This window comes from Corvus moneduloides, chromosome 7, assembly GCF_009650955.1.
Source record: "Corvus moneduloides isolate bCorMon1 chromosome 7, bCorMon1.pri, whole genome shotgun sequence".
In the NCBI taxonomy this organism is placed as follows: Eukaryota; Metazoa; Chordata; class Aves; order Passeriformes; family Corvidae; genus Corvus; species Corvus moneduloides.
In genome coordinates this window covers 21,231,108-21,247,196 of record NC_045482.1, presented here as the reverse complement: position 1 = coordinate 21,247,196, position 16,089 = coordinate 21,231,108, and the positions used below count along the sequence as shown (strand labels likewise).

At 37.2% G+C, this 16,089-nt stretch overlaps 1 protein-coding gene across 1 annotated transcript in view; it reads right to left on the bottom strand.

Annotated features, from left to right (window-relative positions):
* Nucleotides 1-884: 884 nt before the first annotated feature.
* SLC38A11 (solute carrier family 38 member 11) overlaps nt 885-16,089 on the bottom strand; it is a 34,247-nt gene continuing 19,042 nt past the window's right edge. The window contains exons 8-12 of the mRNA XM_032114899.1: nt 7,984-8,054; nt 6,991-7,152; nt 5,168-5,280; nt 4,369-4,500; nt 885-2,467 (exon numbers count right to left, since the gene is read on the bottom strand). Coding sequence (XP_031970790.1) covers nt 2,222-2,467; nt 4,369-4,500; nt 5,168-5,280; nt 6,991-7,152; nt 7,984-8,054 — 724 coding nt within the window. The 3' untranslated portion in view covers nt 885-2,221. The remainder of the gene's footprint in view (nt 2,468-4,368; nt 4,501-5,167; nt 5,281-6,990; nt 7,153-7,983; nt 8,055-16,089) is intronic.

The following is a 16,089-nucleotide window of genomic DNA, read 5'->3' as shown; positions in this document are numbered from 1 at the left end:
ATTATTTGTCATTTCAATAAAGGTAAGTTAGACTATGTAATATTGGAAAGGAAGGGACCATAGGTTTTATAAAGCCATTAGGCAAATAGCAGTTAACTTTAAATTCTGGCTTCCATGACACCTGACTTCCCCTTTTCAATATACATACAGCTGGGAGAGCCCCATCATCACCTGGGAAATTCATGAATGAAAACCACTGAGCATATGATTACATTAATTCAATTAGTTTTGGCAAAAGAAACTTCCAAGGGCAAGAGAAGCTTTATTAGCAGTGAAAACATTTAACTGACCATTACTACTTCAGACTTTACACTTCAAAAATTAAAAAGAACAGAGAAAAAAAATCTTTAAATTTTCATTTATGAAGTAGAAAAGCATAGAAAGACTCATCCTTCATAAAGGACAGGCAAACATGATTTCATATCAACACAGCCTCAGTAGAATGAGATGGAAATTATTCCATTGACATTCTAAAGCAAAGATAGATTGTAATTAATGCCTGAAACAAGGTAACCTACTTCAACATTAAAAAAAAAAAATCAGAAAAAACCCCAACAAAGCTCATGAGAGATTTATGATAGATCAAAAACATCTCATTAGCTGTCATAAGGAAATATTATTTAGGTTTAACTCCATTTGGCATAGAAGAAAGTGAATCTATTCAGTAACAATTCACCCACAGCTAAGACAAAATCAGCTATTACTGAATCTAAACTGGTGAGAAATATTCTCTGTGAACAGTATCAGGTACCTGGAGAACAAATAAATTATCACCCTCAACGTTGACACTATGTAGAGAAAGCAGAATAATCGTCACGCTTCTCTCTACTTGGTTTACAACTTGAAAAAACCCCAAAGAAACAACAACAACAAAAAAACCCCAGTAATATTTAAAGCATTTATTTTGGAAGCAGTACTTTTAAAAAGTGTGTTATTCTTACAAGTATTATCACCATCTAGTGACCCTTGCTTAAAGATCTATTTAGCTGGAAATCTTCAATGAAATAGCTCTGTCATGCAATATGAAGGGAAGACAAAACCCATCCCCATTAAGCAGCATAAAAATGAAGAAGTGTTATGCATCTAGCTGGCATGAGGAACCACAAGGATCACAGTAATGCAAAACTTAACTCAAGTACACATTTTGATTTGATAACAAAACATTTTCAAAATGACAGCATTGATATGACTGAGGATATCCATATTACCAACCTCAAATTACTCGTATCCTATAGGCATGTGAGTCAATTTTTATATATACTTATGTATATATACACATACATATATATATACACATTAATCCTTGATGTTAAATGAATTTTGGAAAATATAACAAATCACCAGAATTTGACAAACCATGACAAAATCATTAGTCATATACTGAAAAGAATCAGAGGACTAGAATGATAATCAGGTTTAGAATGTTAGTTTCAAAATTCCGTTTCAGAAATAATGAATAATATTATAAATGTAAGAAAGCTGCAATGTAATTTCCTTCTTTGTCAATCTTGAAATTTTTACAAAGACTGCCTAGTTGAATCTTTTTAAATTCACTCTTGTGAATTTATTTGTGCAATATCTGTCAATTAGAAGACCACATATTGTAAGAGTTACAATTAAATTGTATCAGTTACAGTTCAGTCAGAATACAAAATTGCCTTTACTCAAGAGCTAATAAAAAGGAAGCTTTCAGCTCTAAAGGACAGTTACTGCAAAATCAAAGACAATTAATAAGGGTCTTTCAATTTAATAGCAGAATTGTAATACACAGAGATCCAGACATACTTTTTCTCAGGACTTCAAAAAACCCCCATACTATAGTGAGCTAATAAATAATACATTAAGGATTATAAAATTAATAAAAACTAAGTTAAATCAATGAAACATGGGAGAGGTTTACATTTCAAAACATTTAATTTCTAGCTTTTTAACAGCATTGCAGACTAAGTTAAAAAAATGCAACCTTTTTGGTAGACTTGCAAGTTATTCAAGTAATGTCTGCTGAAAGGCACCTCTGAGAATTTGTGTTTCAACTGTTAAAACTTAAGTCTTACCTGAAACAGGATGGCAGCACAAAATCAAGTATGTAAATACAGTTATACAGTTTAAGATTCCTAGTGCATCTCAAAACATGACAGCTCTTTGTTCCACTCTCCTTTAAACTGGCATGTATGGCTCCCTATGAGATGTGCCTGATCTAGTCTGGAGGTTAGTGTGCTACCTATGGTGGAAGTGTACTGTTGTGTAGAGAAACATTACTAGGGGAGCAGTAGAACATTTCTTTTCCATGGCTACATTCCTGGGGATGCAAGACAGTCATAACCAAGCCAACTGCCATCACTAGCACACCAAGAACAAGAATCAGGCAGGATATTAAGTTGTCTGAATGGTTCCACCGCTCCTTGGACAGCCTTAGATAACACGCTGATGGGATGATAAAAACAAGTGGGGTAGCACTCAGAACTCCCTGTGTGTGGGAAAGAGCAATAAAAAAACCTCATAAGCATGTTTATTTAGATGTGAAGAACAAATACCTGAATTTTTAAACAGTTGTGATTAGCCTGATGCAACAGTAAAACCAGAGAATAAAGGCCTTTTCCAGTGTTGCTATATGGAAAACCTTTTTTTCAAAGTCCCAAATAATATGCAAAAATATCTGTTAAACTACTTCAAATAATTCAGATTTATTTAAATGCTTTTGCTTTGCTGATACAGAATAATATTTTAATGTTGCAAGAAGCATTAAATCTGATTACCCCAAGTTTCTCAGCTTAAGAGATAGAGTAAAAGTCCAGAGTTCCCCAACTGAACTAAAATATTTAAGATAATCCCATGGAGGAGTTTAGATATAACACTGCCTTTAAAAGAATAATTTTTTTTAAAAAGTGGAAAAATCATATCAATATCATAGGAGTTCAAAGAATTCTGATCATTTTAACATTTATAACCTGATTTAGGTTGACTTCCCTATGAAAGCAAAGCTCCCTTTGACAGAGTAGAACCTTTTCTCTCACTAAAAATTCAGCTCCTCTTTAAATGCTCTCGTAGGGACAAATAAAAAACACTTTTTAAAATGCTTTTTGTAGTAAAGCCACTGTAGGTTAATATATGAGTTACATGCCAGAAGAGAGCAACTTTATGTAGAAATTTTGAATGTTTACTTTGTCCCACACTTAACAAACGCTATGCTTCAATTTAATTATGGCAAGATAGTAATCCAGCCTAAGGAGCAACATTACATCATCATTTGTACAAAAGTTCCAATATTTTTATGGTAGAACCTGTTAACAGTGATCAGTACAGACATCAAAAATAGGTACATGCACAAAGGATCTTCTCCATGAAAACTAAGATTTAGGTCTTTGAAGTAACACAAACCAGCATCCCAGTAAAAGAATAATGAAAAATCTGTGCCTCTTTGACTCCCATATGACCAAATAGATTCCCTGGGGAATTACCACAAGGCAAACACAATGGCTTGTGTTTTGTTTTAAAACCAGAAAGCAGGGAAAGAGTAAGCAGGGTCAGAGAAACAGCATCAAATGCCATCTGTGGTGAAGAGCCAAAAGACAATTCTGCTGGACAGAATCCCAGATGAAAAGACAGATCACCTTTCTTTCACATGTAAATACTCTGTCTATTCATTTTTCTCTACTGCTGGATATCAAGACTGAACAATCTTTCTAAGCACAATTATTACAACCAATAGATACCTACAGCTGTATGGTAAAACTGTCTCTTAAAAAGGAAAAGAAAAAAAAACCCACGAGATAGGAGCCTGGCTATCATCTTCTATTTGTAACGGAATAAAGCTGTCAGCTTGACTATTGACTAAATGCTTAGGAAAAAAACCCCACTACATTGATGGAATGCTTGCTTTTGAGGGAGCTGTGTATTTCCAGCGACCATCTCTGTGGTCTTGCTACTACTGGTTCTTTCTTTCTACCTCCCTTTGTTTTTTGCCCCTTTGGCCCAAGGCAGTCACTAGAATCTGGCCCAGCATTTAGTAATTTTCCAACTTCATCAGAAGCAGGGACTAGAGAAAGAAATCCTAAATTCACTACCACTATACAGTCTGGATGAGTACTTTAGTAATTTCTGCTGTGGTTTAAATACATTTGGTAAGTCATAGCCTCTTGCCATATCTACAAAACTGTTCTAAAACGCTCCCCAACCATATGAATTTTACTTCTTAACTTCCTTTCACCTTTAGTTATCTGATTTTGAAGCAGTGAGTAATTCCTTCTAATATTACTACTGACTACTATGTCAAATTACATGAGATTTGCAGCAGAGCTGTGGATTTTATAAAGCTCTGTTTTATTAATAAGTGATTTATTAAATAAAAGAGTATACAGGTTCACTTACATTCAGCTCTAAGACCATTCCAAGGCAATCATACATCAATGATACACCAGTCGCTACAGCAATGATAACTACTGTCACAACAACATGGAAAACTGTTGAGAGGTTCCCATGGAAAAACACATTGGCAATCACCTGAAACAGAACCACAATTTTAAACCTTGATTTTTCTCCTTATGTTATGAAACAGCTTACTCCAAACCTTCTAACCTTAGGAAACAAAAGGAATGGATGAGAAAACACTGGCTGAATTTTACTTACCTTGCTTCAAGAAAACATCTTCATCTGCTTCCAAAAATAACTCATAACAATCATTACTAAAATTGCAGAACACTTGCCAGATTGACTTAGTTATGCCTGTAGGATTTTAGGATTTACTCTTTTCTCAATTGCCCATTACAGAATAAATCCACTTACAATTATTTATTGAATAGATGGATTTCCTAGATGGAGATACTTCTAAAAAGGAAAAGTATTAAGCATGAAAAGTATGCTTTTTTGGCTATTCTCAACACAGTAACAACAATGTCATTTATGCCAAACTTGGAATTTTAAGCAGTCCTGATATTATTAAGTAATTATTAATATAATACTAATATTATAATGAATGTAAAACAACATTCTATGGCCAGTGTCTAAACAGTACAACTAGTTCCCTGTACTCATTGCATGTAGTGGGATAAAATATGCTGCTATTTATCACAGATGAACCATAGACTTCAGCTACAATATGTATTAATAATGTGAGAATATTATTAATATGTAACAACAGTGTTAAAGGGAAAATGTAATAAATTCTTACCTCTCTGGTCACAAAACATTCAAGGGGGAAGGTCAAAATTACAGTAACTCCATAACAAAACCTTCCAAATGTAGCAAGGTTGTCATCTCTACAGTAGTTTTCAAATATATCTCCTGAGGTATAGCAAAACACCAATTAGCTTGAACTTCACATCATTTACCTATATTTGCAACTTGAAGTGCAGGTTACTGGAGTAACTGAGATTTACTGAACCCCTCTTCTGACATGTAACTAGAAACTAGTTACAGTCACAAGTTACATCCAGGAGCAACTTTCAGCTTATCCTGCTGGTAGCAGGGTCTTTATCTCAAGTAGCATTAATCTTCAAAAAATATTTTCAAATATACGTATCAGAATTTGTCATCTGTTATCTTCCCCATACTATAGATTTTGTATGAGATGCCAGTGTTTGATTAAATAAATATGTGACAGATTCAGAAAGAAAGCTTATGTGTAAAAGATACATTTTCCCTAAAAATGTAACTCCTAGAACGACAATTACACCAAAAAAAGGTGAGAGAGTTACCTGTGGAGAACTGCATTTCTCTGATTGTATTTAATCACAGCTAATAAGCTGTAGAGAAGAATTTCAAATATTCTGACCCCAAAAGCCCGTTATAAACATATATGGTTTATTACCTAGTAAATCTTGTATCTAACAACAAAAGCATCACTATAGAATTAAAATCATCTTGCTTGGTGTTTACCACAAAGAATCTGTAATAATGATCTCTGAGGCACAAGAGACAGTGCCAGACAGTGATCAGATGAACTATCAGGTCTTTTTTATGCGAATACGATGCTGTTTTATGATTTACTACTTTCAGGATCACAATGGCACTGAAGAAGCAATAAGGTGTTAACTTTAAACAGCCAAAAGATTTTGACAGGGGAGACAGAAGGGGAGATGGAACCTGCTTATACAAGAGTCATACTGAGGGGAGCTGCAGGCAGAGCTTTCTATACCTGAAAGGTCTCAACCAACCTAAACTCGGTCTACCTAGAGTACTTCTAGGACAGTGACTTACTTTGCTGGAGTAAGCACTGGAGGCAGGAGAAAAGGACAGATAAACCAGGAATCCCCATCCTACAATTTCTCTGTTCTCAACTAAATGCTGCTGCTCATCAGAAAAGGAAAAAGCTTGGAAGCCTTCTCCTACAATCCAGAATCACTATGAAGTAACAGAAAAGATGCTTGCTTATAAAATGTGCATTTTTCCTGAAGTAAGTAATGCACTGAAACCAATTTACACCTTGTTCTTATGAACATACCTTTTTAACTTCAACAAAATGTTAAATAGCATGATGCAACATTAATTATATATATATTTATGTGTATTCATATACCCACAGAGGGGACAGTAGGATTAATAACAGCAGAACAGCTGCTGCAAAGATAGGAAATATCTCTAACTCTAGGGTGCTATAATAGCACATACAGGAAAAAAATGTAAGAAAATATACAGGAATATATACCAGATATTCTGAAGGAAATTTTTGTTCTTACTGCTCTCTGCTGCTGGACCATGTGGATAACTCATAGCTGTTTAGTCCTCAAAGTGTTTTGATGATGGAAGTATTCAAACGGGACTTCCACTGGTGAGATTTATGCTTGAGAATCTGACTTCTATTAGCCTGGAGCTGACGTTTTTGTATCCCGTTTTGGTTATTGGGTAACTATGAGGAATGTCCTATTTCTGTCCAAATATATTATGTTTTTTGCATTTTTACAGTCACCAAGATGTTTACAGAAAAAATCAGACAGCAAGGCAGAAATGTAAGGATTATAGCAAGTACCAAAATTGAGGGATCAAGCAGTTTACCTTCTGTGTATCCTGTAAAAGTCATATATCCACAGGCAGCGAACACTACACTGATGACAAGAGCAAGTGAGACAGATATATGTGTGACTTGAGACCAGTTCTTTAATGTGGGTTCTTCCAGAGACCCATATATTAAAAAGCTGTTATGATGGCAGATGAATGCTGAAAAACACATGACAGTTAAAGCAAATATATGAATTCATGCATAAATGCATAGAGACACAGCACTGTTTGAATCCACTCATTATTAAATACAAACATTAATCTTGCAATGAGTGGCAGAGATAAACGGTTTGAACCTTTGCTTGCTTAGTTGATTTGATGAAGGTTTATATTCATCCCAAGATGATTCTGATTACATTATCCTTAAATGCTATGCCATTTCCCACCCTCCACATCTCCATTCCACAGCTATTTCCTCTTCCTGCTCTCCTTTTACTTAAGAACCCAGCAGCAGATTTGAGAAGTTTTGTTGGTTTTTTTTTAAATCTACAGAGCCATTTGCTACTTTTAGACTTCATATGGCATCCATTTTTGGCAGCAGCAAACATTGGGAAGCCTCAGATTATCACAACATTAACAAGAAATAATATACCAGATCCTGCAGGCAGGAACAGATTTCAGAATGAGGACTTTTCTGTTAGAGGTTACCCAAGGGAATGCAGAACGAATCCAGCCCCCTCAGTTTATCAGTTAGACTAACCCATTGATGCAGGTGCTTTAGGATGACCTGCACAGGTGAGCTGGATTCACATGCACACTGTCCCTGCTACAGTGGCAATAGCCTCTAGGGCCAAATGGACAATGGATGAGGTTAATGTCTTACACAGTAACAATGACATTCATATGGATGAGTCAGTCAATTTCTTTTTTTTTTCTCTACACCAGCGTAACATGAATATTTAAAAACAAAAAAAATTCTTGGTTCAAAATATTAAGTGATTTCTTACAATTGATTTTAATGTTGAAAAAAAAACGGAAGAAACCACTTACCAAATGACATCACCCCAATGGCTTGTACTGCATTTGATTTTGCAAATATCCATGCATTTTCTGATTTGGGTCTAAAACAGACATTTTAATAGATTACCCTCTTTTCAATTATCAGTTATTAAAAATTACTCAAGTAATATGCTGTAATGCAGAACTGCTGCTAGACAGATCTTCAGAACCCTCTGAAATAGCCCCAGTGTTTATCAACAAGTTGAAACCAGGGAGATACCTTTCTCACCTCCCTTGTTTTGATTAAAGTATTCCTGTAACTAGTGTTTACAGTCAAAAATGTCAGCCTGTTTCAGTTTCGTAAACAAGCTCCTCAAGTCAGCATATACCAAGAAACAGCAACATGGAGGGTAAAAGCTGTTACTGATCCTGACTAAGGTTATCTCAACTGAAAACATCCTCTGACTATTTAGAGGCAATTTCTACCTTTGCATTTAAACATGTAATCCAAGCAGTCTAGAGATACCTTCTTACTAGGCTACAAATCAAGTGAAGGAGTTTGCCTTTCTTTACACCTGTTCCTCATAGTAAAGAGATTCTGCTACTTCCCAAAAGATAAAAGAAAGTGTAAGAGAGTACATGGAGACTTTTACAATGAGGCAATAATGTCATATTCCCCACACCCCCTCCTCTAAGATATGCTCACAGATTTGGACCTGCAGCAATTGCAATGCTTAGAGGAGGACCATCAGCAAACTTTGTTAAAAACCATTTACTACATGAACTTGGAATAAAGAGGCAAAAAGAAAAAATAGGGAGGGACACAAAACATCCTTTTCCAGAAATACAATTTGCTAAAAACATCAAATGAAATTCACAAGCTAGTTAAATATTGAATTTGTAATATTAAAGCACAGACAACGAAAAACAATCCAGAGAAGATTGCTCTTAAAAAGTTGGCTGCTGCTAACCTTGATTGCTCTGTTTTTATTTAGAGGGAAAGCTGCTGCCACCTGAGGCTTTAGCTGCTCTTTTCCTACTGCCCTAGGAAGCAGTATGGCACTCAGGCCAGTTCTGTGAAGGTAACAATGGCAGCATTCTCTCTCCCTCTCTTTTGGTGATTTCTCCCTCTTGCTGGTTTTCACAGCTGCAGTGGCATATGCTATGCCAGGTTTCAATGCTTTCAAGTGTCTAAGTTACACCTTCAGCCCTTAAAAATAAACAAATTTTTAAAAGTAATAATAATAATTTTAAAAAGTAAAAAAAAGTTGCAGTTTCCTCTTCCAGAACTCATATCTTACTAGTTCTTGAGTTCAAATAGTCAATCCTTCCTTTTTCATATTAATAAAACCCAGACTTACAGTACCTAATGCACATTTAGTTCAGACTTAGAGCAGCTTTTCAGCTCTTAAGCTGTGGTTGCTAAGCTTAACTTTAAAGTGAACAGAACCTGAGCATAAAATCAAGTTCCTTTTTTTTGTCCTCAGGTGCAGAATATTGTTTTGAACTGCTCTAACATACTGCTTCAAGCCTTAAGCAGCTGAGTATGGCCCTCCTGAAATACCCTCAGACTCAGCATGTAGATGTAAAGTACTAGGGATAAAATAGAACTATCTGGCATTTATCTTGTGAAATAGGAGTTCTGACCCTCTACAGATGCTGTTGCTCCTTACTTAGGCTCCCTTAACTTGATGCCACTGATTTCAAATCACTACCCCTAGAGATGAGTCTGGAAAATTAATATTAATAATTTTTAATGTATTTCAGGAAAACATTCACATCTGATTGGAAAAATTTCAATACTACTTCAAAATAAAAAGAGTATAAAGGAAGCTAACACTACATTTGTTCCATTCTGTAACCACTAGAGGTCAGCTTTGATAATAGACACGCAAAATGGAAGTTTGTTTTATATTTTCCTTTGACAGCAGAATTTATCAGTTTTCTTTGACTCTTTTCTAGTAATAATTAAGTTACATTATCTAATACCTTATAAATCAAAATATTTTTAAATGCATGGAAATAAGGAATAGTTTTTGTGTGAAACACATTTAATTTCTGTCAAAATGGTACATCCTGTGCGATGTTATAGCTATTTCATGAGCTCCTACAAATACAGATTTAAAAAAGAGAATTCAGAAAGCACATAAATTTCACTTGAAACATTTTGAATACAGAGGCCAAATAATTTAAAAAGCCAAATCACAGTAACTGGTTTTTCCCTTGCGCAGTGTTAGCTTATGCACTAGCAATATGCAAGAGACCAAGATAATTGCTTTGCTTTATGGATGAATGGCAAATCAGATTAGGAGTATTTGAGGAAAAAATCCAAAAGAACAAAATCCTGCTTACTTAGCAGCCTAAGAAGATAAATTCCTTCCATTCTAGTTGCAGAACTGAGGAACAATTTCAGATCCCTGATTTGAATGCTACCAGCAGTTTGTAATGTCCTACAATGTATGCTGGTACAGATGTGCTGTTTTCTACACTCATATACTGCTGCATGTGCTTTGAAGAACATTTTCATATTGTGGGAATAGAGGGATCTCATGCAAAGAAAGTACACAGTAAGAAATATAATTTCTGAGTGTTTGGAAATAAGAGTCAACAGCTCTAGAGCTGTGATCACATCAATAAGAAATTACCCCCAAGTTCAGTCTGCAGAACATACAGACTTATGAAAAACTCCTGGGAAAGGGTGCAGGTGACATGAAAGTTAGAAAGACTCAGAAAGAGAAAACTGTGTCAGAAAACAGTAGGTGTTAGTTATGGAAGAGTCATATAGTGAACAATCACATAAAACCACTCACAAGTCTAACTTGTGGAACTAATGGAAACATCATCTCTCAAAGTAAACATACACACACTGATATAAATATATACATCTCTGTAGGCAGCTGCATACACACACTGAAAGAGTGTCACAAGAATACAGCAGAACATTACACCTGTTGTGGTTTTTCAATCCTGCTGCTACTGCTCAAGATGGATTTTTTTTTTTTTTTTTTTTTTAATGGGACCTTTGTTCTGACCTACATTCTTGCTAGGAGTTATTAGGGAAAGATTTTAACTGCTGCTTATACAAGAATAGCATTAGCTGTGAAAATCTGTGAATGACAAAACCAGCTAGCTCTCTGCTTCTCACTCAGTGTATAAAAGCATAGGCTATGCCTGCATGAACAGGAAGGTTTTTCATGCCGAAGAAGGAGTATTAGTCGGATGAAATAAGAGAAGAAACAGATTTTTGATACTAAATGCACTTGCTGACAGCTGCACTGTCTATCATATATAGTAGAAGGTGAAACACAAAGTAAAACCTGAGATGTAATTTAATTGTAGTTCTCAGAACAAAAATAATAAAGGTTTGAGTAAAAAGACAGTCTAAAGGAGTTCCCAGACAGGAAAAAGTCTTAGCTGAAACTAAGACAAAAGCAAGACAGACTGAAGGTAGTGAGGCCTAGCAATGAAGAAGACCTAGAGGATAAGAAAATAAGACTTTACTCAGTCTACTATATATGTAAGTGAAAATATACCATAATTAACATATTAATGAGTTCTAAAAGTTTTGAAAATATTCATGTTTATCTACATAAAAGCAGGGGAATTGAGAAGAACAAATAAACAGGCAACAGTTACGACATCCAACAGGGTAAGCATCCGGATCATGAGTAAGAGTTGGGCAAATTTGTTTGGCAGTCTAAAATGGCCAATCTTCTACTTCTTGTAAAACACTTGCAGCATAATAGTCCCCATCTTAAGATTGATGCCATATAAAAATCTTTTCTGTCATTTATGTAGAAATGCTGCCAAATATAAAACAGCAAAAGAGTGCATAAGAAGCAAAACATCTTTAATGAAGGCAAGAGAAATATCTTTGATCTCAACCAGCTAGTGGCTATGAAACATTGAGTCAAAAAAGAATGGTAATTTCTAGAGAGGAACAAAGTAATAGTTTTGACAGGGGAGCTTACATGTTGGAATGCGTAAAAAACTTCCATTGTTTTGGACTGAAGATCAGTGTCAAACTGCCAAGTTTAGGTGCAAATCAGCAGTTAACAATATAATCCAGGAACACCTCAGATTCATTCAGGTTTAATTCAATTATTTAAACATTTAGGAAATTAATTGTAAAATTTCAATTTAATTATATTCTAAGGTAAAATACCTTTCTAGATGTTTTTCGAACTTTAAAAGTTTAAAAATACTGAAAAGTTCATAGATGCTGAATATAACTTCAGTCAATATAATGGAAAGAAAATGAGTATGGCTCACATTAGCCTTGGATTTTATATTAATCAAAGTCATCTTGTGAAAGAACACAGACAAGACAAAGCTATTATGGCAGCCCCATATCTACAGCTACTTTAATTCCTCTTTCTTCCTTAATGAATTACTTAACAGTTCTGTAAATATAACATAGCTTAGTTGGGTTTTTTTACATTCATCACACATTAAAGTTTATCTTTGCTTACGACTGGATTTTTTTTATATGAAGGAAAGAATCAGCTTTCTACTTTCAAGTTTTTTCCTGAGCCCTTGGTGTTTTATCCCTGTGATCAGCTGCCAGTTGGGTAATTCTCACATCCTCTTTATGTGTAGCATATGCTACACATATATGCTCTTGAAGTTTTTCATAGACATTTATGTATTATGGAGACACTGACATCATAATATTCTTGCAAAAGAACAACAAATTAAATTAAAATGATCCCTCTTTATAAGCTACATAAAATATTTTTTTTTACAGCAATGAATGTCAGTTTCAGGTTTGAAGCGTGAAGTTATTCCATGCAGTATTAACACACGGCACATTTATGAGTTAATTCTCAACTATCTTTTTTGATCACAGTAGGTAAATACCCAGCTATAAGCAGATGGGAATAAAGATCAGGTCATCAAAATGTATTTTTATCCAACATCTTAAAGTACTGAGAATGAACTCTCAGTAATCCAGAACACCGGATTTTATCTGCAGGGTTATTATGTCATTCAGTTAACAATAATCATATGGATAATAGTTATCAAAACCAAAACTGAAAAAAAGAAGTACCTCAGTTTTATATTTGTCATAAGATGAAATAAATTAAACCAAGTAATCCCGCATCTTAAATACATTTTGTTTTTCTCATGAGAACGTGACAATAACATTCCTAAAATGTCCTTGGACAACCTGCTCCAAACCCAAAGCAAATAAAGGGGAAAACAAACAAAAAAAAAAAAAAGAAGCAAAACTTCTGTACTAGTTTGAAAGCAGACCAGTGAGAGACTCGAAATCAGAACTATAATTGAATAGGAAATTAAAAATAAATGCAATAGTACAGAAACACTGACAGAGTCAGGATACAACCTGACACCCTGTCGGGCAGGGTGGTGGTAGCAGTCCAATTAAATGGTGGCTGCAGTCCTCTTGAGGAGATAGATATGGTTCTGTTGAAGCAGTGATTCTGCAGAAGGGTCTGGTCTTCCTCTGACGGTCCAGTGGTGGTTATGTAGCTCTCGTTCTCTGGGAATCCAGTAGGTAAGGGCTGAGTGTGGTGTTCCAAACCTCAGATTATATCCAGGTAGGAATGCTTGGTTCCTCCCCCTGGGCTGAGCATCTCACAATGGGATGATGTAATTTTATGAGTCATGCAGCGAGGCTAGATGGCTCATTAACAGAAAAAATATCTCTCCAGACGGAGCTATCAGGGATGGGTCACAGAAGAGATAAAGAATGCTGACCCACCTGGTTTTAACAGATGGTGATAGAATACATACTTTTGGTTACATCTTACATTGTAACTTAAGACATTATCCACCCCTTACTCTATTACCATCTGCATCATACCGAAATCAACACTCTCTTTACACTCTACTATACACAATGAAACCTTACTCACAGTTTTCACTTAAGATTATGTCTCCTTGTGGTACACAATGGGTTTCCCCATCTTTCTGCATTACTCACAAAGTGTAACCAGGTCCTTGAGCACAAACAATCCCACTGGATGGGTTTGCCTTTGACTGAGGTGGGAGTAATCCAAACAGTCTTTCCTAAAATACCTTTCCTGTGTACCACAGGGGCTTTTTCTCCATCCACTATGTGCAAGGGTTCAAACTGGGCAGGACCAGCCTGATTGATGGACCCTCAGGTATTGATCTGGCCTTTGCCAAGTTCACTTCCCAATTTTTGAAGGTCCCCCTGCCAAGTGCCTTCAGGGTGGTCTTAAGTAGTCCATCGCAGCATTCCACTTTCCCGGCAGCTGGTGCATGATAGAGGATATGATAGATTCATTCAGTACCATGTTCTCTGGCCCAGGTGTTTATAAGGTTATTCCTGAAATGAGTCCTGTTGTCTGACTTGATCCTCTCAGGGGTGCCATGTCTCCACAGGACTTGTTTTTCCAGGCCCAAGGCGTTCTGGGCAGTAGCATGAGGCACGGGGTAGGTCTCCAACCATCCAGTGGTGGCTTCCAGTGTGTGGTCAGCACATCGTGCTTGCCTTGGCGGGTTTGGGGAAGGGTGGTGTAATCAATTTGCCAGGCTTCCCCATACCTGTACTTTGACCATCGTCCACCATACCACAGAGGCTTCACCCACTTGGTCTGTTTGATTGCAGCACAGGTCTCACAGCTGTGGATGACCTGTGAGATGCTGTCCATGGTAAGGTCCACCCCTCGGTCATGGGCCCATCAGTATGTTGCATCTCATCCCTGATGACCAGAGGCATCAAGGGCCCAGCAAGCTAGGAATAATTCTCCCTTGTGCTGCCAGTCCAGATCCACCTGTGACACTTTCACCTTTGCAGCTCGATTCATCTACTCATTGTTACAATGCTCTTCACTAGCCTGACTCTTGGGTATGTGCGCATCCATGTGTCGAACCTTCACGTCAGTCTCTCTACTCGGGCGGCGATGTCCTGCCAAATCTCAGCAGCCCAGATGGGTTTCCCTCTGTGCTGCCAGTTGGCTTTTCTCCAGCAATCCAGCCATCCCCACAGAGCATTGGCTACCATCCATGAGTCGGTGTAGAGATAGAGCCTCGGCCACTTCTCTCGTTCAGCAATATCCAAATCCAGCTGGATGGCTTTAAGCTCTGCAACCTGACTCGATCCACCTTGTTCCTCGGTAGCCTGTGCAACTTGTCATGTGAGGCTCCATGCAGCATCTTTCCATTTCCGGACAGCACCTACAATTCAGCAGGAACCATCAGTGAAGAGGACATATCGTCTTTCAACCTCTGGTAGCTCGTTATATGGTGGTGCTTCCTTGGCATTTGTCACTTGCTCCTCCTCTTCTTCAGAAGATAATCCAAAAGTCTCACCTTCCGGCCAGTTCATTATAATTTCCAGAATCCCAGGGCAATTAGGATGTCCTATCCAGGCTCGCTGGGTGATCAGCGCAATCCACTTGCTCCACATGGCATCAGTGGCATGACGTGTGGAAGGAACCTTTCCCTTGAACATCCAACCCAGCAGTGGTAGTCGGGGTGCCAGAAGCAGCTGCGCTTCAGTGCCAATTACCTCTGAGGCAGCTCAAACCCCTCCATAAGCTGCAAGAAGCTCTTTCTTGGTTGGGGTGTAGTTGGCCTCAGATCCTTTGTATCCCCGACTGCAGAAGCCAAGCAGTCATCCTTGAGCCCCTCCAGGTCTCTTCCGCCACAGGCTCCAGGAACAACTATTCTCCCCAGCCACAGTGTAGAGCACATTCTTCACATCTTGCCCTGTTCTGACTGGCCCAAGGGCTACTGCATGGGAAATCTCCTGCTTAATTTGTTCAAACACTTACTGTTGTTTGGGGCCCCACTGGAAATCATTTCTTGTGTCACAAGATAAAGAGGGCTTACAATCGTGCTGTACTCTGTGATACGCTTCCTCCAAAAGCCCACAGCTCCTAAAAAGCCTGGGTTTCCTTCTTTTTGGTAGGTGAGGACATAGCAGTGATCTTGTTGATTACCTCTGTCAGGATCTGGCAATGTCCATCCTGCTACTTGACTCCTAGAAACTGAATTTCTTTAGCAGGTCCCTTAACCTTACTTTGCTTAACGGCAAAGCCAGCTTTCAGAAGAATCTGGATAATATTCTTTCTCTAAGACTTCCCCTGCTGTGTTCCCCCACACAATGATGTCATCTATAATGTAGATGTTCTGGAGCCTCACCCTTTTCCAGCGCAGTCTGGA